General features: G+C 45.9%; 1 protein-coding gene across 1 annotated transcript; it reads right to left on the bottom strand.

The window, feature by feature from the left end:
- Positions 1 to 2321: 2321 nt before the first annotated feature.
- On the bottom strand, positions 2322 to 25241 carry LOC119963118. Its single transcript, XM_038791734.1, has 4 exons — positions 25150 to 25241; positions 23680 to 23757; positions 6754 to 6981; positions 2322 to 4502 (listed from the first exon to the last, which is right to left on the bottom strand). The coding sequence occupies exons 3-4, from the start codon at positions 6826 to 6828 to the stop codon at positions 2406 to 2408; spliced, it is 2172 nt and encodes a 723-aa protein (XP_038647662.1). The 5' UTR covers positions 6829 to 6981; positions 23680 to 23757; positions 25150 to 25241; the 3' UTR covers positions 2322 to 2405.
- Positions 25242 to 26410: the final 1169 nt, after the last annotated feature.

Genomic DNA, 26410 nt, shown 5'->3' with positions numbered 1-26410 from the left:
GAATTCTCCCAAAATCCTGGTGTTTTCGCGGGGGGGGGGGGGAGGATTTGTTGGGAGGCCTAAAGGTTTGTTTTTACGCCGGCGTGAGCTTACAACAGGATCGTCCATTGGCTTCTGCCGAAAAACCCACTCGAGGCCGGCATGAACCTCATTTGCATCCCACTAATGGGATGCAGCTGAAGGGTAAACCATCCATGCCCAATTCTCTGCGACGCCAGTGGGAAAGCATGTCGGTGCGAAACACCTTCACAACAATGTACCGTACAGATGTTGTGATTCTTCTGAACAATGCCTGGTGCTACCTCCAGAGTTCAGGATACAGGCCAGTGGGAATCCCAGACTCTAGACCACCACCGCAGTGGGTGGGTGGAGCATTTACAGGGTCACTGTCTGTGCAGAGTCTACACGTTCTCCCCTTGTCTGCGTGAGTTTCCTCCGTGCACTCCAGTTTTCTCACTCAAGGTGTGCTTGTTAGGTGAATTAAACATTTTGAATTTTCCCTCCGTGTACCCAAACAAGCGCCGGAGTGTGGCGACTGGGGATTTTCACAGTAACTTCGTTGCAGTATTAATGTAAGCCTACTTGTGGCACTAATAAAGATTATTATTATTAAAACACAGGACAGAATCTTATCAGATTTTGTCAAAGTGTCAGGCTCAGAATGAAAACCGGCATACAAGGTCTCAGCTGCACACTCCAGTTTTCTCTTCTGATATTAAGAAAAAAAAATGAGTGGGCATGGTTTACCCTGTCACGTTGGTGGGGCGGGACCTGATGGAGCAGGCACCTGACTCCACTGAGATCAGGGAGCTATTTTTAAAGGCTGCTCAATCAGAACTGAATCTGAATGGCCCCCACCTTGGACAATCATGGGGGGTTCCCCTCACCACCGTCATGGAAGTATCAGTGGGCCACCCCCACACCCCTCAGCGCCAGTCTCACTGTGCCTACAAATTCCCCCCTCATTTTCTGATCTCCTCCCACTCCCCCCACCACCATACACAACTGGAAACCTCCAAAAACAAAATAATATATACAGTGCTTAAATTTGTCCCGGAAAACATTTTGGTCACAAAAGCCTGAGTAAGATGTAAACACGGAGGGCTATAGTACAACTTCCATTTCAGTCCTCAAGTTGGAGTGTGGACAATTGAAATTTTGAAACACTGGAATAGAAGTTTGCGATTTCTGAAACTGGTGCACGGACATCAATAAATGAATTTATGTGCACTGTTTGAATGTTCAATTTGTTATCTATGCACACAATATTGGTAAAAATAAAGTATCACTGAAGCCAAAACCGAGGAACATTATTTGAAGCATTCAGCAGCAACACTAAACAACTGTGCAAACTGGAAAATGAAGAGCTTAATGTCCTTCCTGAATTGTTCACTACTGTTTTTACTTTAAAAACATTCATAGATGTTGTGGTGAATTATATAACTCGTTAATTCACACTGTATTGCCTTATGTATATTGTGTCCTTGTGGGCTCTGTATACGAGCCGTTGCACGGCTCTGCCCATAGGGGGAGATGAGGAGTTTGTACTGGGCTCCACCCTTAGCTCCGCCCATGGCTCCTCCCACTAACCAGAAGTATAAAGCTCTGCAGTCGTAAGCCTGCTCTCAGTTCATCTCGTCGCAGGCAGGCTCAGTTGTAAGACTATTAAAACCACTGTTCACTTCCACTCACGTGTCTTGTGAATTGATGGTCTCATCAGATGTGGCAAACACATTGGGCAAAATTTAAACCTACAAAATGGCTGTTCTTGGTTGGGTGGGAGGGGGGTTAAATCCCTGTCCAGGCACAATCCCACCCATTTCTGGCTTAATCGAAAGCCGGAAAGATCAACCTGCGCCAAGGAGGCTCCTCCTCCCAATCAATGATCCCTCTGATCCTTCTTCCAATCAGACCTCCTTTCCTCCTCACAAACACACCCCCCTCCATTTGAATACCCTCTTTCCACACTGTCCCACCTCCAATCGACCACCCTCCTCCTCCTCTTCCTCCCTCCCCCAATGACCACATCCTCACCAGCGCAGGCTTACCTGTCCCAGCCTTCACTGACCAACTCCCTGCCCGAGAAGGAGGCCAGGTATTAGATCCACATAGTGTGAGGGAATCCGGAATTTCAGGTTTCCCGGGACTTTCTGACTGACCCTTCCCTGCAGCTCAGGTCAGTAGAAATGCCTCCATTGTCCTAACATTTTCTCAATGCTCCATCTGGACTATCTGGACACCTAAGCAATAACATTTATTAATACTCATTTGAAAGGATGTCGGAAGAAAGAACAAATAATTGGGAATCAAGATGTTGCAACTGACATACGTTTGGCTTGCTTTAGTGCTCACATGTAAACATTCAACTATTGTTGATACAGAGTTAACCTCGATGTGCTCTTTTCCTACAACGGGAATGCTCTATAATTCAAAGAATACTTATATTTCCAAGGTTTTTGCTTAGTTTTCTGAAACCCAACAGTAAGGAGCTCTTCTGTTCCTGGCCAAAGTGTCACATTTACAGGCATTACAGATGAAGAGTGCATATTAACAGTCAGGAAGTCAAATTCAATGTCATACTGCATATGTGGACAAACATTACCCACTGCCAGAACAATGCCTGAACTATACTGTCTTTTGATGAGATACAGACAAGACTCATGAATTGAGCTGAAGTTAGTTTCAGTCCAAGTGATTGAGGCAGTCAAAACATTCTTCCAAACTGAAGTTGATGCTTCATGACCATTTTCTAAATCACAGATGCATAACCTCAAATCAACGTCATTATCAGCACAAACCTCATAAGGACTATATGGGGTCAAGCGGTCAAAGCCTACGAAAGTCATTGCGGTATCCACTTGAGAACGAAAATCTATGACCACTAAATACTTTTCTTCATAGTGACCTGCACTTTCCGATGCCTTAACATAGAGATCAAGTTTCACAATGGTCTCATTTTTGTGTTCTTCATGAATTTTCACATTTTCAAATCTAACACCAATTAATCTTTGACAGGCCTTGTAGCCTTTGTGAGAGTTTTTACCAGTTTGTTGTTGTTGAAGGATTTCATGGTTCATCCGACCAAGTGCAAATTCAGCATATAGTGCAAAACTAGAATCGCTTACCGCTGGCTTTTCAAAGTCTTGGCAAATGCAAAAGCTTGGCGGTATCCTGGGAATGCTATTGCAAGTCCTACCTAGGGAAACTGGGCTCAGTAACCCATCTGCATTCATTCCATATTTCAAATCTTTTCCTTTTTCAGCCCCAACAGATGGCAATAGACCTTGTAAAGTATGATGAATGTCGAGAAGGCTGATCAGCCTGTGCTGGTTTGCATACAAAGATTGAATCTTCTTTTCACCCAGTATAACGGCTGCTGTGTCTGGGACAATCATGAATAGTGCAGTGTGGAATACCTCGACCTGGGATTCTGTGGTCATTGACACAAACTGCCCATAATTATTGCCATGATCTGAAAGAATGAAGGACACAGTGTTTGGTTGATCAGATAAGAAAGATACATGTTTGGCGAGATCTTCATCCACTTGCTTTAACCGGAGGCCTGTATCTTCGTGATTGGTATCCAACATGAGAAAACTGAACAGAGGCTTTTGTAGAAAAGAGAAACGTGTGATAAAGTATTCAATGTACTGCAGGAGGTAGGTATGTTGATGGATACCATTATAACAAACAGCAGCAGGTCCATGGAACATATCCTTCACCCCATTTTCTTGAAGAATATCACAACTAGAGTATGAAACATCCACCCTATCAATTCCGCTTCTTTTAACCGCTTCCAAGAACAATTTGATTCTTTCTGAAAAGGGTGCCTTTTTGTTAAGTGCTCTCAGCTCCTTCACCAAACCCCATTCCCACTTCCAACACATGTCTTCCAAATACAAAACCTCATATCCAAATTTTTTTAAATGTCCAAATGTTTTGTTGAAATCCACAGACTTTGGTGGTAGGACAAATGAACTAAATGGTTTATGTGGACTGAATGACTCACCACCAAAGAGAGCTTGGAGAGACTCAAATGTTCTGCTTTTTAGACCTTGAACCAACTCAAAATCAAACACTTGTCCAGTCTTAAACACGTTAGTGTTCAGCTTTATGAACGTATCAATAGTTTTTGGCAAAACTCTGTAGAAATGATGCCTAGACACAGAATCTAAAAGTAAAATATTCACATTCAGTGCATGTTCATTTGCTGGTTTGTTTGGAGAATTAACATCTGCACGTAACACCGGAGGCAGAATAAGAAGCTGCGATATCTTTCTTCCAGTACGGCTAAGGCAGCGTATAAAGCAGTAACCATGGTGATTGGTCCTCCAATCTGTTAGCAGTTCTTGATTAATGAACACCATGGCTTCCACTGTGGATTTAAACTTCTTCCACTGATTAACACCCATGTCTTCATTGTATAATCCTATCGCTACAGAGAATAACTCATTGCATAGATCATGGCGACAGGTCATTTGGGGTTTTTCTGGATCGTAGTTCTTACAGAAAGCAACAAAAATAAAATTAAGTACAAGAATTAGAATCAATACTCCAAAGCTTCCTCTGTGAAAAGTCAAGCAGACAGCAATTGAGCTATGCAGACCAGAAACATCCAGTGTTTAGTTCCTATTCTGTGCTTAATTGGCTGAACTCAGTGGGACAGCAGTTGGGATGCAACATTTAATGTGTTAGCCCCCAAATTGTGGAATTTAAAATTTGCCACTGTTTCCATTGCTTAACATTACCCATAGTTTGTTTTATATTCGTTCATGGTATGTGGACGTCACTGGTCAGGCCAAAATGTATTGCCTAATTGCCCTTGAGAAAGCAGTGATGAGTTGCCTTCTTGAACTACTGCAGTCCATGGGTGTAGGTACACCCATGGCACTGTTAGGCAGGGAGTTCTTGGATTTTGACCCAGTGACAGTGACGGAATGGCGATATATTTCCAAGTCAGGACAGTGAGTGGCCAAGGCAACATGGTGGCACAGTGGTTAGCACTGCTGCGTCATGGCGCCAAGGTCCCAGGTTCAATCCCGGCTCTGGGTCACTGACCGTTTGGAGGTTGCACATTCTCCCTGTGTTTGCCTGGGTTTCACCCCCACAACCCAAAAATGTGCTGGGTAGGTGGATTGGCCACATTAAATTGCCCCTTAATTAGAAAAGAAAAATGAATTGGATACTCTAAATTTAAAAGAAAAAAAAAGGATAGTGAATGGCTTGGAGGGGGCTTCCAGGTGATGGTGTTCCCATGTGACTGCTGCCCTTGCCAATCTAATAGTAGATAGTACAGGAAAATCTGTTTTCCAGCAACTGGGAATGGGTTATGCCAGTTAATCAACTATGCCAGTTAATTAAGATGCAAGGTGAGTTCCGAGTTTTCCTCTTCAATCAGAAAGCTCCAGGATGGTCACACAGGTGTTGAGGTTGAGAGAGATGTTGGAGCACACAAATTGAGTGAGCAACACTGAGGGAAGATGGTGCTACAGAGCAGTGGAGAATTGAGACCGGAACGAGGACAGCCATCGATAACAAGCACTAGTGAGTTTGACATCGCCAGTCAAAAAACAAGACACAAAAGACCTGACCCCAGAATTCCAGTAAATGGAGTATTCCTGTTCGTAGAGAGCCAGACAACAGAAATTATACTTTACATGTATGTGGATGCCAAACGGAGGGCAAGAGCAGAGTCACACTCTGATGCCCCTGCAGCCAAATATTACAGGCTCACTTTCAAGGTTCATGCATTACAAGTAGCCATTGAGGGAGAGCCATACCCCAGAGGGATGGCAATCATTTCAGGAGATGTAGAATAAAAAAGGTGGTGCAAATTAGTAGAAATTGTGTGATTGTGGGCAAGGAGAACATGCATCTTAAATTAATATACTGGTTTTGAAACATACCAAATACCATGAAAAGATATTTCATGAGAAAACACTTTTATCCCACTTTGTCTGTGTAGGAAACCAACAGGTCAAATGGTCAATTTTCATGTACAAGCCTGCAAGTGAACATGGCAGGAGCAATCCTGTACTTACCCTAGCACACACACAATTCCAAATAGTGGGCAGCAAATGGGGACAGGTGCAGAAAAAGGCAGAGTGAAAGGGGGGAAATCTCTGGTTTGTGGTGCCCTCTCTAACCTGAATGTTGGGTGAAATGGTCACACCTCCTTATTAAGGGTCTTGATAAGATCAGCACAGATCAAGGATCTGAGGGCTCTGGTGATTCTTACAATGTTATGGACACAGGCAATGCATTCAGTGTTGGGAAAGTTGAGTTTGCACATTTGTGCATTCTAGCTAAATAGAATGGGCACTTTAAAGGGTGATCTGCAGCTAAAGGTTGGTCAGTGCATCTATGCAGTCTGCACAGACACACAGCAGCAAACACTGATGGGAATTTCATATCAGAATCAAGTTTTTCTGTATAATCTCTCCTCTAATCTTCTGCCCAGAACATCTGGACATAACTCCATTAAGCTGTTTCTCATCCTGTGATCTTCAGGATTTAAAAACTCACAGAAATTTACAATACAGCCCAACCATTAATTTAGCTACTCGTCTCTTTTAGTATTTTCAATCTTTGGTGGCCTGCACGATGGCTTTTCAAATTGGTTTAACGACTAAAATAAATTCTGTACAAACTTGATTATTTATTTCATTAGTCTTCCCCACACAAATATTCTTTTCAAACATTTCTTGTGGGTGCACCCATAGGGTTTTGAAATGCTCGATTAAAAATACCTACCTTAATCTCACAAATCACATTTGACAACTGGAATGAACAGTTAGCAGCTCTTTTGTCAGCAAACAACTCTTTCATGATGCGGCAAGAACCTGGTACAAAATCTATTCGGCGACATGCAGCCTGCTCCTGGGGTCCCTCTTTGTCTGACTGCAACCTGAAAACTGGGCAGGTGTCATCATACTGGGACGTTTTCAGCCTGGTGCTGACACGGCGGAGGTTTGATTTGTACTGTAAAGAATGCAAAATACCACAACTTAAATGCAATTATTAAACGTTAATGTTTCAGTATAATTTCCTTAAAGACAAATAACATTACAGCACAGGAACAGGCCCTTCGGCCCACCAAGCCTGCGCCGATCCAGATTCCTTATTTAGACCTACTACTTATTGCCCAAACGATCTGTATCCCTCCAGTCCCCACCCATTCATGTATCTATCAAGATATTTCTTAAATGTGCCATTGTGCCTTCCCCCACCACCTCTACTGGCAACATGTTCCAGGTACCCACCACCCTCTGCGTGAAAAACATTCTCCGCAAATCTCCCCCTCTCATCCATGCCACTTTACCTTTCGTGCCAGTCAACAAAACCCCCAGTCTCACTTTGACAGTCAGTGAATAATGTGACAAACAGGTTTTGAAGAATGATTATGCTCATTCCAGTTCTCCCTCCTAATCAGAATACTCAATTAAAACTACACACCCACTGACTCACAGCACACTAAGTAAAGTAAAGTTGGCATATTCCCAGATGAACAAAGGCTACTTTCTCCTTTGAGAGAGAGGGTTGACTGGTGGTGATTTAACCTGAGCATCACCATGCCTCAGGCGACCGGCAAGGTTGAGAAGACATTGGTAACCTTCATGGATGACCTTAGCCGGCACAGGAATTGAACCCACGCTGTTGGTCTCGCTCTGCATCACAAACCAGCTATCCAGCCAACTGAGCTAAACTGGCCTCCAGTGGTTACTGAGTAAATGGCAATAAAGATTCAGGTTTTGAGACATCAGTGTTCTTGTGCAGGTATGTCCAAGCATCCCTTTGTGGATCGCTGCCTTGTCAGGGGGGAAAGATGCTTGTGCGTCCCCCCGATTCCTTCACCAATGCCTTTGGGAGCTCCTTGTTCTGTGTAGGGCCACCTATGGCATAGCACAATCCAAAAAATCAACAGCCGAACAGGCGAAGGAAGACTCATCAGCTTGTTGATCAGACCATCTATATTTTCCTCCAGATCAGTTATATAGATTACAAACAACAGTGGTCCCAGTGCTGATTCCTGTGGAACACCAATGTTACATATCTCCATTCTGAAAAACTCCCTTCTTTCAGCTGGGAAGAAAGCAGGTGGCAGCAGCAGCAATATGGTTCCCATCATTGCGGTTCAACATGTCAATGAAATCTGATTACCAACCCATTAGAATCATGTGTGCAATGGCAGTGCCTCAATATCTCCATGCTAAATAAATTTAAGTGCAAGCTTCCAGCAGGATCTATTTGTCAAGTTCTGTGGTGATGGAGAATTGACGGCTGGGACAGGACTGTGACGTTTGAAGTCAAGAATCTGCATGAAAGTCACGGATACCTGTCTTGGGACAGAACTGACTTTGGGTAGCAGAATCGAAACCAGAGCTGTCCTCTACTCACCCCAAATGGGTAGGGGGCTAGAAAAGGTGTCCTAAAAATAGGTTGTCCCACTGTTCCCTGGTGGGGGAACCACACACAGAGGGACCACTATCTTTGTGATCTTCAGAAGAAAAATTTTAATTTTGCAACTGGAAGTTAGAACCCTCATGACTAATCTCAAGAATGACAGTCCTGAAAGAATAATCGACATATCACCTAAACTACCAAGATTGATAAAAATTTACTCCAAATTAACATTGCTGCCCACAGTGAGACCTGCCTTGAAGATTGGCTGAAAGTGTTGGCATAAGGGCAGCATGGTGGCACAGTGGTTAGCATTGCTGCCTACAGCACTGAGTACCCGGGTACGAATCCCGGCTCTGGGTCACTGTCCATGAGGAGTTTGCACATTCTCCCCGTGTCTGCGTGGGTTTCACCCCCACAACCCAAAAGATGCGCAGGATAGGTCGATTGACTACGCTAAATTGCCCCTTAATTGGAAAAAATAATTGGGTACTCTAAATTTAAAAAAAAAAGTGTTGGCATAAATGGATCTTTTTCTGGTTGGCAGAATGTGATGAGTGATGTGCCACAGGGATCTGTGCTGGGGTCTCAACATTTTACAATTTACATAAAAGATTTGGATGAATGGAGTGAAGGTATGATTGCTAAATGTCTGACAAAGACAAGTAGAACTGTAAATTGGGAAGAGGGTGAAAAATCTGGCAAATGGAGTATAATGTGGACAAATATGAAATTGTCCATTTTGGCAGGAAGAATAAAAAAGCATATTATCTAAATAGTAAGAGATTGCTGAGCTCTGAGGTGCAGAGGCATCTGGATGTCCTACTGCATGAATAACAAAAGGTCAGTATGCAGGTACAGCAAGTAGTTAGGAAAGATAATAGAATGCTGTCACTTATTTTGAGGGGAACTGAACAAAAAAGTTGGGAAGTTTTGCTTCAGTTGCACAGGGCAATTTAGCGTGGCCAATCCACCTACCCTGCACATCTTTGGGTTTTGGGGGCGAAACCCACACAAACACTGGCAGAATGTGCAAACTCCACAAGAACGGTGACCCAGAATCGAACCTGGGACCTTGGCGCCTTGAGGTGGCAGTGCTAACCACTGCGCCACCGTGTTGCCCCTGGTGAGATCACATCTGGAGTATTGTGTGCATTACTGGTCTCCATATTTAAGGAAATATTTGAATGCATTAGAATCAGTCCACAGAAGGTTTACTCGACTAATATCAGGAATGGGCAGGGTGTCTTGGAAAGACGCCATTCCTTCAGTGTTGCTGGGTCAAAAGCCTGGAACTCCCTCTCTAAAAGCAAAGTGGGTGTACCTAGACCACATGGACTGCAGTGGTTCCAGAAGGCAGCTCATCACCAGCTTCTCAGGGGAAATTAGGCATGGGCAATAAATGCTGGCCTAGCCAGCAATGCCTACATTCTCATGAATAAATATAAAAATAGAGTCAGATGAACTAGTCTCCTATGTCCTGAATATGGTTTCGAGCGACATGATCTCCATGGCTGGTTTGATGAAAACAACACATGAAATATGTGACCTCCTAAAGCAGGGGTGGGCAAACTGCGGCCCGTGGGCCGCATGCGGCCCGCCAAAGGTCTTTAAGCGGCCCACCAAGTCATTAAAAAAAAAAAAAAAAAAAATTTTTAATTTTTTTTTTAATTTTTATTTATTTTTTTAAGGTTAATGGGGGGGGCTGTTGGGTTACTTACTGGTATAGGGTGGATACATTGACTTGAGTAGGGTGATCATTGCTCGGCACAACGTCGAGGGCCGAAGGGCCTGTTCTGTGCTGTACTGTTCTATGTTCTATATGAGGCGCCCAGAATCATAACCGGGTGAAGTAATTATTTTACTTAATATACTATGCGGCCCTTTAAAATTGTGAATTTCTGAATGTGGCCCTTGCACGGAAAAGTTTGCCCACCCCTGTCCTAAAGAAAAACAAGCAGCATTCATTGCCTGGCAAACAGAACAAGATTGCAAATCAAGACGGGAGCATTCCAAAAGCTCACGGCTGACATCCAAAGACAAATCCAGAAATAATAGGCATGTGGGTGGGAATAGAAAGTCCAACAGCTTCAACAACAGATATGGAATTTCCCCATTGATTCCCCTGATCCTCCAAAGGAGATTGGCGTAAATCCTGAAGAAAGCGTAATCTATGGCAGGAAATCAGAAGTATCCCTCTATAAATGTTATTCCTTACCTCCCTTCCTGAAGGGCTGATGATAAGACAAAATAATTGAAAAATCCCTGTTCTAATGGATGATTCTTTAACACTTGTTAGATTTACTCTCCTGCTTCCTAACACTTGTGTACAATTATTTACAATCAGTTCTAATAATGAGAATAATTATTGGGTCACTGCCTAAAATGCAATAGTAAATAATTTAGCACTTGGATTAATTTAGTGGCAGAAGTCCCAAGTCCATTTGCAGTCCTGACCATCTCGAGGATCAAATGTGTGCGTGTGGAACCTAAAAATAATGCTGCGCCTATGTAATATTCCTTGTCCTCTGATGGAAAGCGTGTGTGCATTAAAATCAGGTGAAGGCAATAGCAGCAAGAACTTGTATTTGCACAGCACCTTTAACATAGTAAAACATCCCAATGCATTTCATAAGAGTGTTGACAGACATAATTTGGCATTGAGCCATTTAGCAAGTTATTAGGGCAGATGACCAAAAGTTTGATCAAAGAGGTAGGTTTAAGGAGCAACTTAAAAGTAAAAGGTCGGGTGAAAAGTCCAAAAATCTCAGGCCTCAGCAGCTCAAGGCATGGCCATTAATAGTGGAGCGAAAGAAAATGGGTATGGAAGAAGTCAATTGGAATAGTTCAAGGGCTCAGGGTGCGATTTAACTAAAATAAAACAGAGTCCGTTCTGGATGAGATGGTTCAGGGGCTTTTTTGGCCCCTGGCGGGGAATGCCTCACCGAGGCCCGCTCCTCAGTGCCGATAGAGATCAGGTCGCCATTTAAAATTGGAGTCCCGATCAGTCGTCCCCTGTCCCCTCCCAACGTGACCCCAGACCCCCCCCCCCCCTCCCCCAAGCCCCCCAGTCATCTGTTGGCCGGTCCTTGAGCCCCCACGCACCCCACCACATACCGGCAGAGCACCCACAGGTCCAATCTACGGCACAAACAAAATGCCAGCTTGACACTTTAGCATTGCTAGCCTGACACCCTGGTAGTTCCACTGCCAGGGTGCCCAGCTGACACTGTCAGGATGCTACGCTGGCAGTGCTACAGTGTCACGGTGGCACCAGCAGTGCCAGGCTGCCAGTCTGGCCAAAGGCGGACTACCCAGGGGCCTCCAATCAACTGGGAGACCACCCCAATCAACTGGAGACCTCCCCCATCCCCCAAGTGGCATTCCGCCTGGTCCCCCATTAGTTGGGACCAGTGCTAAACAGCGTCGGGCTGTGGTCTCCTCGGCGAGGCCAGTAGGTGCCGGGTGACCGTTTGATCTGCCGGCAGCATAGCTAAGTGAGATTTTAAGCAAGGCAGCACAGTAGCACAATGGTTAGCATTGTTGTTTTACAGCTCCAGGGTCCCAGGTTTGATTCCCGGATTGGATCACTGTCTGTACGGAGTCTGCATGTTCTCCCTGTGTCTGCGTGGGTTTCCTCCGGATGCTCCGATTTCCTCCCACAAGTCCCAAAAGACATGCTGTTAGGTAATTTGGACATTCTGAATTCTCCCTCTGTGTACCCAAACAGGCGCTGAAATGTGGCGACTAGGGGCTTTTCACAGGAACTTCATTGCAGTGTTAAGCCTACTTCTGTGCTGTACTGTTCTATGTTCTATGTTCAATGTACTTGTGACAATAAAGATTATTATTAAATCTCTTTTAGCTATGCCAGTCTGTGTCCCGTCCCATTGTAAATTGCACCTTCGAACTCCACAGCTTCCTGGGGTAACGAATTCCAAACATTTGCACTCTTTGAGAGAAGAAATTCTTCCTCAAATGCATCTTAAATGAGCAATAAATAGAACAAATTAAATAGAATCATTCATGGAAAACTGCCAGTAGGAGAAGTGACCACAGCATTGCTGGTATCCATGGAACCGCAAGCAACATTTGTCAAAAACATTGAGAAGCAGGGGTGAAAAAAAACACATGAAAGATTTGTGCTAATTTACTCCTGAAACTATCGCTGATACTTCAGAATAAAAGATTTGGATTTGCGAAGAAATTAAATGTACAAATTTTACAACCGAAAAGGTTAATTTTTCTTACTAGCATGTACATTAGTTTGTAAAAATATAATACCAGCTTCGGCTTAAATGTCTGAGAAATTCAATTATTTTAATAAAATTCCAATTTTCTTTTGAATTTCCAGACCTGTTTATTTGCATAATCCTAGTTTTATGTTATTGTATTAAAGTATATTTTCAAAAACTGTGTGTCATTTTCATAATGGCGTTGGTGGATGATAATCTATTCATCCAAAGATATCTCAGTGCAAGAAACTTAATCCATTTGACATGCTTTTTACATCCATTATTAGGTCCATTACCTGATACAGGAAAATTCCCATTCAATGCCCCATTAACACACCTCAGTAGACTATAACAATCCAAATCATCTGCAAAATAATTCATGAAACTAGCAGAGGCAAACAAAATCCTATCCAGTCTGAGCTGGAGGTAAACTCAAATAACTGAAGAATAAAGCAATGGCTCAGCTCATTGTATCCTCCATTATAAATGCACAAATATAATTGAATCCAAGTGGCAAACTGATTATTCAGAATGTCTTAATGATATTGTGCTCCCTCTGCTGTATTTTAGGTGCATTACCATCAGCAATCTTGTACACAAATTAACACTTACGTGGCACTCACTACATTCAGACAGACAGTTTCAATCTCCAAACCATTGTATCCACCTGCTCTGCTACCTTAAAGGACCAGTGCACATGTATACCAAGGTCCCTCTGAACCTCAGTGCATTCTCAGAGTCCTACCGTTCATCATGTATTTCCTTGCCTTGTTTGTCCTGCCCAGGTGCATCACCTCACACTTATCTGGACTGAATTCCATTTACCACTAATCAGTCCATCTGACAAAGCCATCTATCACCTCCAGGAATCTAAGGCTATCCTCCTCACTATTTACCACCCCACCTGTTTTTGTATCATCTGTGAATTTATTGATGAACCCTCCTACATTTATGCTTGAATCACTTATTTAAACCACAAACAACAACAGCCCCAACACAGACCCCTGTGGGACCCTACTGGTCACAGGCCTCCAGTCAGAAAAACATCCCTCGACCATTACCTTCTGCTTACTGCCACTCAGCCAATTCTGGATCCAGTTTGCAAAATGTCCTTGTATACCATGGACTCTTACCTTCGCTATCAATCTCCCATGTGGGACTTTATCAAAAGCCTTGCTGAAGTCCAAGTAGACTATGTCAAATGCATTACCCTAATTTACACACCTGGTAACCTCTTTGAAAAATTCAATAAAATTGGTTAGACATGACCTCCCCTTGTCAAAACCATGATGATTGTTCTTGATTAATGCCTGCCTCTTCAAATGCAGATTCATTTTGTGTCTAAGAATTGCTTCCAATAGATCTCCCCCCCCCCCCCCCCCCCCCCCACTGAGGTTAGACTAACTGGCCTGTAGTTTCCTGGTTTATCCCTTCCTCCCTTTTTGAATAATGGTAACACATTGCCTATCCTCCAGTCCTCAGGCACCTCTCTTGTGGTCAGAGAGGAATTAAAAATTATTGCCAGCACATCTGCTATTTCCTCCCTTGCCTCACAAGAGCCTAGGGTACATTTCATCCAGCCCTGAAGATTTATCTACTTTTAAGCCTGCCAGATCACTCAGAAATTCCTCTCTGTCTATGATAATTTCTTTAGCTTTATTACAGTCCTTCTCCCTGATGTCTATATCCATGCTGTCCCTCTCACAAGTGAACACTGACACAAACTATTCATTTGGAACCCTAATTACATCCTCTGGCTCTACGCACAAATTACCACTATAGACCTTAATTGGCCTTTCTCTTTCCCTAGTTATCCTTTTACCCTTAAATGTACATGTAAATCAACCTGGGATTTTCCTTCATTTTACCTGCTAGTATCCTTTCATGCCCCCTTTTTGCTCTCCTAATTTCCTTTTTAATTTTCCTCTTGCACATTCTATACTCCCCTCAGACTTCTGCTGTTTTGAGCCCTCAATATCTGCCATATCTCACTTTTTTACTTTATCCAGTGCTGTGCATCCCTCAATATCCAGGGTTCACTGGATTTGTTGGTCCCACGCTTTTTCTTTATTGGAACATGTTGGCCCTGTACTCCCCATATTTCCTTCTTGACTGCGTCCCACTGTTCTATCACAGATTTACCTAAAGGTGTATGCTCCCAGTCCACTCTGGCCAAATCACATCTGATCTTATTCAAATTGGCCTTCCCCAGTTTAGAACTTTGATTTCAGGCCCATCCTTGTCCTTTTCCATAACAATCTTGAATCTAACCGAGTTATGATCGTTGTCTTCAAAATGCTCCCGCACTGATGCTTCAACCACTTGCCCGGCTTCATTACCTAAAATTAAGTCCAGATCCATCCCCTCTCTTATAGGACCTTCTACATTCTGGCTTAAAAAGTTATCCTGGATGCATTTTAAGAATTCCGCTCCCTCTAAACCTTTCACACTATGACTACACCAGTTAATGTTGGGGAAGTTTAAATCCCCACTATCACTACCCTATTACTTTCATATTTCTCTGAAATTTGCCTACATATCTGCTCTTCTATTTCTCTTGGACTGTTAGAGGGCCTATAGAACACTCCAAGCAATGTGATTGCTCCATTTTGGTTTTTAAGTTCTACCCATATAATAATCTTTATTAGTGTCACAAGTAGGCTTACATTAACACTGCAATGAAGTGACTGTGAAAATCCCCTAGTCGCCAGACTAACACCTGTTCGGGTACACTGAGGGAGAATTCAGAATGTCCAATTCACCCAACAAGCATACCTTGTGGGAGAAAACCAGAGCGTCCAGAGGAAACCCATGCAGACGCGGGGACAACATGTAGACTCTGCACAGACAGTGACCCGAGGCCAGAATTGAACCTGGGTCCCTGGAGCTGTGAGGCAGCAGTGCTAACCACTGTGCCACCCATATGGCTTCATTTGAAGAGCCTTCCAAGAGGTCATCCCTCCCGACTGCTGTATTTGATTCCGTGATCAAAAATTGAGACACCCCGGGGACTTCCGGTGACGGCGGGCGGAAGGCAGCCGCAAACTGGAGGGCTCCCGCTCGCGAATAGAAATTTTGGGGTTTTAACACCCGGTCCCAGAGGCAATGGAGGCTGAAAAAGCTGTAAGATGGCACAGGGAGGAGAAATGTCCAAGCTTGGGAAAAAAACAGCCGTGAAAAAGGAGGTTAATGAAAGTCCGCCAGTGTGTGGAAAAGTCAGCGCAGGAACTGCAAGGAAAGCGGAGGCTGGAGAACCAGGGGAGGCCGCATCACTCACAGCAGAAGAAATGACCAAAGTGATGATTGTGGAACTTGAAAAACAGTTCACAAAGCACATGGAAGCGATGAAGAAAGAGATGGGGGCGGTATTGAAACTGCTGGTGGAGGAGGCGATTTCCCCGGTGAGGGCGGCGGAATCATGCGCAGCAGCGGAGGTGCGGGAGCAAGGTGAGACACTGAAGGAAGTGGAAGAGGTATTATTGCAGCACAGTGATCAACTCCCTTGATGGGAAAGGAGTTGCAGAAGGTGACAGAGACCAACAAGGGTCTGCGAGCCAAAATCGAAGACCTGGAAAACAGATTCAGGCGGCAGAATCTGAGGATCGTGGGTCTGCCTGAAGGGGTGGAAGGCCCGAGGCTGATGGAGTATTTTGCCACGATGTTTGCGGAGCTATTAGGGGAGGGGGACGATCCCTCTCGATACGAACTGGATCGGACTCATGGGTCGTGGAGGCCTATACCAAAGGCGAGTGAGCCGCCAAGAGACTGTGTTTCCATAGGTACAGCATGAAGGAGACGGTCCTCTGCTGGGTAAAGCAGAAGTGGGTGGTGCAGTGGGCTGGAGCTAGTATACGCATATACCAGGACTTTATGAGGAGGCGGGCTGCCTTCAGCCAGGTGGAGAAGGCACTGTACATCAGCAAGGTGCAGTGCAGCATAGTATATCCAGCTAAGTTGAGGGTGACCTACAATTCCAAGGACTTTTATTTTGGGATGGCGGAAGCGGCGGGGGAGTTTGCGAAGGCAGAAGGACTGCAGCAGAATTGAGAAATGGGACTGAGAGCGGGTCGTGTACCGATGTAGCCTCATGTAACTTGATTTTTTTGCTGCGTGTTGGTGTATGTGCTAAATGAGTCGACGCTGTATATTTGGACAAGGGAAGAGTTGGGACTTTCATTTGCAATTATGGTTCTTTGGGACTTGGGTGTGTATGCTGGGGTCGTGTGCTAAAGAGGATTTCTTGGTTTTCCTGGGACTGGGCAAGGGGGAATGAGACCCGGGCGGGGGCCTCCACGCTGACTGGTTTAAGCTGGCCAGTGAACGGGAGTGAGGTGGGGGTAGGGGCTGCGGCCATCGGAGCCTGGTAGAACAGGTTTCGGTGAGTCTAGCCGGGGTGATAAGTATGGGAAGGAACGGAGGTTGGGGGGAGTTTACAGGAGGAAGTGGAGGGGAGGAGTCTGGGTGGGGGGGGGGGGGGGGGGGGTGTGTCTACAATTCATGGGTGCCATTCGCGGTGGAGATTGGATGGCCTTGAATATTAAGAGGGGTTTGGGGGGGTGGACTATATATGTCAACGGTGATCAGGGGCGATTTCTTATTCCTTTTTCTATTTTCCTCCTTGGAAGGTTTAGTTTTATTTGATGCTAATATTGTCAGGTGGGCCGTTGTTTGGGAGTTGGTGGGAGGATGGGATCATTGTTGTTGGTAGGGGATTGACATTGTATTCGTTAACTGTTTGTTGGTGGGGGGCAAATTCTGAAGAAAATGTGAAAATGGAGAATGAAAATATTTTTCAAAAAAAAGAGTCAACTCCTCCTCTCTTACCTCTTTCCCTGTCACACCTGAAGATCCTATATCCCAAAAAGCTGCCAATCCTGCCCCTCTCATAACCATATCTCAGAGACAGCAATGACATCATGCCCCCATGTTTTGATGTCTTATTAAAAGCTCCCCATCAGAAATCTGGTTTCTTCCATGTGAACAGAGATCTATTTTTCACCGTTTTCACACATGGTCGCTGATGCATAACAGTGTTCATGCATCCTTGATAGAATACAATTTCTTCACACCAATTCTATGGAGTTACACTCCAAAGCTGAGAAGTCTGAAAGTCTATTATGAATTGGTTTCCATAATTATTTGGATAATGGCAGCACGGTAGCATTGTGGTTAGCACAATCGCTTCACAGCTCCAGGGTCCCAGGTTCGATTCCCGGCATGGGTCACTGTCTGTGCGGAGTCTGCACATTCTCTCCGTGTCTGCATGGGTTTCCTTCGGGTGCTCCGGTTTCCTCCCACAGTCCAAAGATGTGCAGGTTAGGTGGATTGGCCATGCTAAATTGCCTTTCGTGTCCAAAATTGCCCTTAGTGTTGGGTGGAGTTACTGGGTTATGGGGAAGGGGTGGCGGTGTGGACCTTGGGTGGGGTGCTCTTTCCAGGAGCCGGTGCTGACTCGATGGGCCGAGTGGCCTTCTTCTGCACTGTAAAGTCTATGATTAATCCACAGGAAAGATTTGCTGCATTTTAAAGAATGGTTCAGACATCTAGGCGAGCTTCCACCACCTTGTGGAGTTACATGTATCATGATAGAAAAGAAAATGTCAGCTGATCTTCCAACTCTCTTTTGCTTTTAATTTTAATGTAAAAAAATTTAATTTGAATAAATCCATGAGTCTATATTACGTGAGGGGCCAACTCATTACTTCTGCGCTCCTCAAGTTCACTGGTTTCCAGTATCCCCGAAAGTCATCTAATTTTCTCATCCTCACCTTCAAATCACTCCATGGTACAAACATGGCAGCAGGAGGCAGAGGCAGAGCAGACCTTGCAGAGGTGACAGAAAATGGTTTTGGTGACAGATCAGGGGCGAAATTTTCCGACCACCAGCAGGGTCGGAGAATAGCCTGGGGCCGCTGAAAATCCCGCCCCCGCCGTGGCAGAGATTCTCCGCCACCCGGGAAGTTGCGGGAATCTCGCCACTCCGATCGGAGAGGCCCCTGCAGTGATTCTCCGGCCCGGATGGGCCGAAGTCCCGCTGCTGGGAGGCCTCTCCCGCCGCCGAGGTTTGAGGCCCCACGGTGGCCTGGCCCGCGATCGGGGCCCCCCGCTCAGACTCCGGGCCAGTGCACTATTTCTCCTCCGCGGCCGCCACGGCCTTCGCCATGGGAGAACCCCACATCGCACATGCGCCGGCAGTGACGTCAGCGGCCAGCTGCCGCTGACGTCACTGCCGGCGCATGCGTCGACTGGCGAAAGCCTTTCGGCCAGCCCCGCTGCCGGGGGCGCCGGTTTTTTGCGCCAGTCTTCTGGTGCCAACCGCTCCGGCGCGGGGCTGGCCCCCAAAGGTGGGAGAATTCCCCACCTTTGGGGAGGCCCGACAGCTGAGTGGTTGGCTCCACTCCCCTATGCCGGGACCCTCCGTCACGCCGGGTAGGGGAGAATCCCGCCCCAGATATGGGAAAGGAAGTCAAGTTCAAAGTTAAGCGAGGGCCAGGGCTCAACCAGAAGTGTTAGCTGGGTGGGGATGGTGGAGGGGGGATACTCAGTGGTATACGAGTGTGCATGGAAGAGTATGGTTTCAGTTTTGTTTACATTAATTTGGAATAGGTTTTATCTCATCTAGCTCAGTTCCAAACAGGCAGTTACAATATCTGCACTGGGTTAATGGAGAGACTGCAAGGCACAGCATGTGAATGGTACTCCATACTTCCAGACCACAACACTGAGGAATTATGTAATATAAAGAGTGGAGCCAAGCCTGGAAACAGGACCAACCTACAGGAAGAAATCTTTTCAGGCTTATGAGGTAGCTGGAGCTTGAGCTGGATGAACTTCGGATCATTCGGGAGGCAGAGGGGGTCATAGATAGGAGCTTCAGGGAAGTAGTTACAACAAAGACTGGAGATAGATGGGTAACTGTAAGAGGGACTGGGAAGAAGCAGTCAGTGCAGGGACCCCCTGCGGTCGTTCCCCTGAGTAACAAGTATACCGTTTTGGATACTTGTGGGGGGGACGACTTACCAGGGGTAAGCCATGTGGTACGGGCCTCTGGCACGGAGTCTGTCCCTGTTGCTCAGAAGGGAAGGGGGCAAAGGAGTAGAACATTAGTAATTGGGGACTCAATAGTCAGGGGCACAGATAGGAGATTTTGTGGGAGCGAGAGAGACTCACGTTTGGTATGTTGCCTCCCAGGTGCAAGGGTAAGTGATGTCTCGGATCGTGTTTTCCGGGTCCTTAAGGGGGAGGGGGAGCAGACCCAAGTCGTAGTCCACATTGGCACTAACGACATAGGTAGGAAAGGGGACAAGGATGTCAGGCAGGCCTTTAGGGAGCTAGGATGGAAGCTCAGAGCGAGAACAAACAGAGTTGTTATCTCTGGGTTGTTGCCCGTGCCACGTGATAGTGAGATGAGGAATAGGGAGAGAGAGCAATTAAACACGTGGCTACAGGGATGGTGCAGGCGGGAGGGATTCAGATTTCTGGATAACTGGGGCTCTTTCCGGGGAAGGTGGGACCTCTATAGACAGGATGGTCTACATCTAAACCTGCGGGGCACCAATATCCTGGGGGGGAGATTTGTTAGTGCTCTTTGGGGGGGGTTTAAACTAATTCAGCAGGGGCATGGGAACCTGGATTGTAGTTTTGGTGTACGGGAGATTGAGAGTATAGAGGTCAGGAGCACAGATTTGACTTCGCAGGAGGGTGCCAGTGTTCAGGTAGGTGGTTTGAAGTGTGTCTACTTCAATGCCAGGAGTATACGAAATAAGGTAGGGGAACTGGCAGCATGGGTGGGTACCTGGGACTTCGACGTTGTGGCCATTTCAGAGACATGGATAGAGCAGGGACAGGAATGGTTGTTGCAGGTTCCGGGGTTTAGGTGTTTTAGTAAGCTCAGAGAAGGGGGCAAAAGAGGGGGAGGTGTGGCGCTGCTAGTCAAGGACAGTATTACGGTGGCGGAAAGGATGCTAGATGGGGACTCTTCTTCTGAGGTAGTATGGGCTGAGGTTAGAAACAGGAAAGGAGAGGTCACCTGTTGGGAGTTTTCTATAGGCCACCTAATAGTTCTAGGGATGTAGAGGAAAGGATGGCGAAGATGATTCTGGAAAAGAGCGAAAGTAACAGGGTAGTTGTTATGGGAGACTTTAACTTTCCAAATATTGACTGGAAAAGATATAGTTCGAGTACATTAGATGGGTCGTTCTTTGTACAATGTGTGCAGGAGGGTTTCCTGACACAATATGTTGACAGGCCAACAAGAGGCGAGGCCACATTGGATTTGGTTTTGGGTAATGAACCAGGCCAGGTGTTAGATCTGGAGGTAGGTGAGCACTTTGGAAACAGTGACCACAATTCGGTGACCTTTACGTTAGTGATGGAAAGGAATAAGTATACCCCGCAGGGCAAGAGTTATAGCTGGGGGAAGGGCAATTATGATGCCATTAGACATGACTTAGGATGTGTTGGTTGGAGAAGTAGGCTGCAAGGGTTGGGCACACTGGATATGTGGAGCTTGTTCAAGGAACAGCTATTGCATGTTCTTGATAAGTACGTACCAGTCAGGCAGGGAGGAAGGGGTCGAGCGAGGGAACCGTGGTTTACCAAAGAAGTGGAATCTCTTGTTAAGAGGAAGAAGGAGGCCTATGTGAAGATGAGGCATGAAGTTTCAGTCGGGGCGCTTGATAGTTACAAGGAAGCGAGGAAGGATCTAAGAGAGAGCTGAGACGAGCAAGGAGGGGACATGAGAAGTCTTTGGCAGGTAGGATCAAGGAAAACCCAAAAGCTTTCTATAGGTATGTCAGGAATAAAAGAATGACTAGGGTAAGAGTAGGGCCAGTCAAGGACAGTGGTGGGAAGTTGTGTGTGGAGGCTGAGGAGATAAGCGAGATACTAAATGAATACTTTTCGTCAGTATTCACTCAAGAAAAAGATAATATTGTGGAGGAGAATGCTGAGACCCAGGCTATTAGAATAGATGGCATTGAGGTGCGTAGGGAAGAAGTGTTGGCAATTCTGGACAAGGTGAAAATAGATAAGTCCCCGGGGCCGGATGGGATTTATCCTAGGATTCTCTGGGAAGCCAGGGAAGAGACTGCTGAGCCTTTGGCTTTGATTTTTAGGTCATCATTGGCTACAGGAATAGTGCCAGAGGACTGGAGGATAGCAAATGTGGTCCCTTTGTTCAAGAAGGGGAATAGAGATAACCCCGGTAACTATAGGCCGGTGAGCCTAACGTCTGTGGTGGGTAAGGTCTTGGAGAGGGTTATAAAAGATACGATTTATAATCATCTAGATAGGAATAATATGATTAGGGATAGTCAGCATGGTTTTGTGAAGGGTAGGTCATGCCTCACAAACCTTATCGAGTTCTTTGAGAAGGTGACTGAACAGGTAGACGAGGGTAGAGCAGTTGATGTGGTGTATATGGATTTCAGTAAAGCGTTTGATAAGGTTCCCCACGGTCGGCTATTGCAGAAAATACGGAGGCTGGGGATTGAGGGTGATTTAGAGATGTGGATCAGAAATTGGCTAGTTGAAAGAAGACAGAGAGTGGTAGTTGATGGGAAATGTTCAGAATGGAGTTCAGTTACGAGTGGCGTACCACAAGGATCTGTTCTGGGGCCGTTGCTGTTTGTCATTTTTATAAATGACCTAGAGGAGGGCGCAGAAGGATGGGTGAGTAAATTTGCAGACGACACTAAAGTCGGTGGAGTTGTAGACAGTGCGGAAGGATGTTCCAGGTTACAGAGGGACATAGATAAGCTGCAGAGCTGGGCTGAGAGGTGGCAAATGGAGTTTAATGTGGAGAAGTGTGAGGTGATTCACTTTGGAAAGAATAACAGGAATGCGGAATATTTGGCTAATGGTAAAATTCTTGCTAGTGTGGATGAGCAGAGGGATCTCGGTGTCCATGTACATAGATCCCTGAAAGTTGCCACCCAGGTTGATAGGGTTGTGAAGAAGGCCTATGGTGTGTTGGCCTTTATTGGTAGAGGGATTGAGTTCCGGAGCCATGAGGTCATGTTGCAGTTGTACAAAACTCTAGTACGGCCGCATTTGGAGTATTGCGTACAGTTCTGGTCGCCTCATTATAGGAAGGACGTGGAAGATTTGGAACGGGTGCAGAGGAGATTTACCAGGATGTTGCCTGGTATGGAGGGAAAATCTTATGAGGAAAGGCTGATGGACTTGAGGTTGTTTTCGTTAGAGAGAAGAAGGTTAAGAGGTGACTTAGTAGAGGCATACAAAATGATCAGAGGGTTAGATAGGGTGGACAGCGAGAGCCTTCTCCCGCGGATGGGGGTGGTTAGCACGAGGGGACAAAGCCTTAAATTGAGGGGTAATAGATATAGGACAGAGGTCAGAGGTGGGTTTTTTACGCAAAAAGTGGTGAGGCCGTGGAATGCCCTACCTGCAACAGTAGTGAACTCGCCAACATTGAGGGCATTTAAAAGTTTATTGGATAAGCATATGGATGATAAGGGCATAGTGTAGGTTAGATGGCCTTTAGTTTTTTTTTCCATGTCGGTGCAACATCGAGGGCCGAAGGGCCTGTACTGCGCTGTATCGTTCTATGTTCTACAGCACAATAGATGGGAGAGAAAGCAGGAGAGAGCAGTCCCTTAGAGATGGATAACAAAGGACAAACATTTGAAGAAAACTGGGTGAGCCACATATGATTTGATTAACATACAGAGTATTGACAAAATTAGTTTAAGCCAAGCAAGGTAATGCTCTGAAGTGGGGTAGTGGAGGATGTTCATTGTTTTTGCATTGTTATATACAACAGAGCCAAGTTGAACTCAAGCAAATTAATCTTGTAAAATTAAGCAATTTGCCTTTGAAATCAAAGCTTATCGAATGAAATCTGGAGGAAAAAAACTTACACTTTCATTATCACATCTCTCGGAAACTCACAAAAGTGTTTGACACAAAGTGGATTGCTTACAAATGATAGAGATAAACATTGGTTTAAATATGTACGCGCTTCATGACTAGACAACTCATGAATAATGCAGTTCATACGCCAAGCAGCTCTAATACTTACAATAGCCCTGTCCTTCTTGTACGCATGACCAGGTAAGATTGGAGTGGACACCTCATTTAAAAAAAACTGTAAGCAAACCTGCATGACAGATCAAGGTTAAATATAAATCAAGAGAAAAAATACTGACATACCAACATTTTACTTCATTCGTTCTGCTAAGCATATTAAAGGTGGAACGGCACACTCTCAGGATTTACGACAAGACAAGAATCTCATTTAGGTTCATGAACCTACTCCATGGGAACACCACTGTACTCCCAAATAAAACTACTGTAGCAATAATGACCACATATATCTGCCCATTTATATTAAAAATCTGACATCTATGTGCACTGTGGTGTATCTACATCACATGTGCTGCAGCGGTTCAAAAAGGCATCTCGCCACCGCCTTCTCAAGGGCAATTAGAGATGGGCAGTAAATGCTGGCCGAGCTAACAATGCCCACAGCCCATTAGTGAACATTTTACGCTTCTTTTGTGTCACTTGGTATACTGATATCATGGGCAGGACTTCCTGTCCAGCGACGCCGGAATCATGATGCACTATCGGCGGAGAATCGCATGTCAGCCAAAAATAGAGGCCAGCGCCAGGCACCGCACAGAATGCCATCTCCAGTGCCTCAACAGCGGCATGAAAGTGTTCCACGTCACACTCCAGGTGGGCACGCAGATTGCACAATTAACACCGTTGGCATATCATTAACGGACCCGCTCCAGCATTCTCTGGTCCTCCCACGATGTTCCGCCTATGTCAGGAGGAATTACCGATGGCAAGGTTGACTTGTGGTATTTCAGATCGGGAAACAGGCACCGTGGCTGCTGAAGGAGAGAGAGAGAGAGGAGGTAATCATGTTCCCAAAGATGCAGCCGTGGGCTGCCACTCCTGCCGCCTGCTGGACCTCCGCCTCGGGCAGGCTCACCGACCAGGTCCAACGCCCTCTGCTCTGAGGGGACACAGGTCCGGCGGGCACCCTCCCGTCTTCTCTATCTCCCTGCAGTTGTGGGCATAGGTGGCAGTCTCCTTCCCACCCGGGAACAGGGTGTCCCATCTCTCTTCCTCGGTATTCAACAATGTCACCAGCTCCGCATCTGCTAATCTCAGGGCCGCACTTCAGGGTGGTATCATTTTAGCTGGAATCTGTGAGTGTGGGGAGTGGGATAGTTATATGATGGCCACCGGGAGGGGGCATCCCCCTCCTCCACATGGTGCCACGTCCACAAAAACATGGCACAGGTGTGCAACCCCTGTGACCCCGGGCCCATTGTCCAGGAGCGAAGGTGGCTACTCACCTCCTCGGATCACAACAGCAGTCCTGCTGCCAGCTTCAAGTTTTTAAAAAGGTGTACTAATCTGTGCGCGCTTGATCACTTGCTGGGGAGGCTGTTAATCACAGGAGGCCGTTAGATAGGGAGTCGCTCTCGTTAATTGTATGGAGATTGGCCTTAAGTGGTGATTAATGGTTTCTCACCACGCCACCGCGGGTTCCAGATTTTGTGAACGGAAGTAGGACGGTTAGATCGTAAACCGATAGGTGTCCAGCGTGGTTCTCGTCTTTGGCCTCTCCCGTGATGTAATGACCTCATCGCGTTCTCGCTTAAGCGCAACACAGCCAGTAAATCGCACCCAGAGAATTTCAGTCGAAAGATACCTCGGTGCAAAAAAAAATCATCGACTTCTGGAAAAGATAAATCCAGTTTTTAAAAAAAATTGTCTCTAATTTACAAGGGTTTCAATTCCTGGAATTTCAAGATCACCTTGGAGAAAAATATGCTGGAGACACAGATACCAGCAAAGGATTTATGACCATGAACTCTCTCTTTTTCTAGCTTTTAGCATTGAACTTTTTTTTTATAAATGTTTTTATTCAGTTTTCATATTTTATATTGAACAAATTACAAATTGTTAGGAGAAAGAAAAAAGAAAAAAAACAAACACGCAAAAATTAACATACATATTTACAGGTAAGCATCTTCGTAGTAGTAACTGCGCCCCCCCCCCCCCCCCCAACATGTTTATTTAGTTTGGTTTTGGGCCTTAGCTAGCCATCAAACCCCCGTAACGAACCTGTAGCCCCCCCCCCCCCTCCCGCTACCTTCCCCCGACTATTCTTCCTCTTGTACATTGGCCACAAATAGGTCCCGGAACAGTTGCATGAATAGCTCCCACGTTCTGTGGAAGCCGTCGTCCGACCCTCGGATGGCAAATTTGATTTTCTCCATTTGGAGAGATTCCGAGAGGTCGGACAGCCAGTCCGCAGCTCTGGGCGGTGCTGCTGACCGCCAGCCAAACAGGATTCTACGGCGGGCGATCAGGGAGGCAAAGGCAAGGGCGTCTGCCCTCCTCCCCAGGAATAGATCTGGCTGTTCTGAAACCCCGAAGACCGCCACTATCGGGCATGGCTCCACCCTCACTCCCACCACTTTGGACATTACCTCGAAGAAGGCTGTCCAGTACTCCACGAGTCTGGGGCAAGACCAGAACATGTGGGCGTGGTTGGCCGGGCCTCTTTGGCACCGTTCACATCTGTCTTCCACCTCCGGGAAGAACCTACTCATACGGGTTCTTGTTAAGTGGGCTCTATGTACCACTTTTAGTTGCGTCAGGCTGAGCCTTGCGCACGTGGAGGTGGAGTTGACCCTATGCAGTGCTTCGCTCCAGAGTCCCCACCCGATCTCCATCCCCAGGTCGTCCTCCCATTTCCTCCTTGTTGCGTCCAGTACGGTGTCGTC

The sequence above is a fragment of the Scyliorhinus canicula genome, chromosome 3 (genome assembly GCF_902713615.1).
Source record: "Scyliorhinus canicula chromosome 3, sScyCan1.1, whole genome shotgun sequence".
Classification (NCBI taxonomy): Eukaryota; Metazoa; Chordata; class Chondrichthyes; order Carcharhiniformes; family Scyliorhinidae; genus Scyliorhinus; species Scyliorhinus canicula.
The sequence above is the reverse complement of the archived record's forward strand: the minus strand, read 5'-3'. Positions and strand labels throughout refer to the sequence as shown.

What these genes read in the sequence shown, in the direction of transcription:
- LOC119963118 (XM_038791734.1), bottom strand. Translation starts at nt 6,828, where the DNA reads ATGAAAGAGTTGTTTGCTGACAAAAGAGCTGCTAACTGTTCATTCCAG. An exon ending in ATGTGATTTGTGAGATTAAG is followed by an intron (nt 4,503 to 6,753) that starts GTAGGTATTTTT and finishes GCTTTCTGTAAG; the next exon opens with AACTACGATCCAGAAAAACC.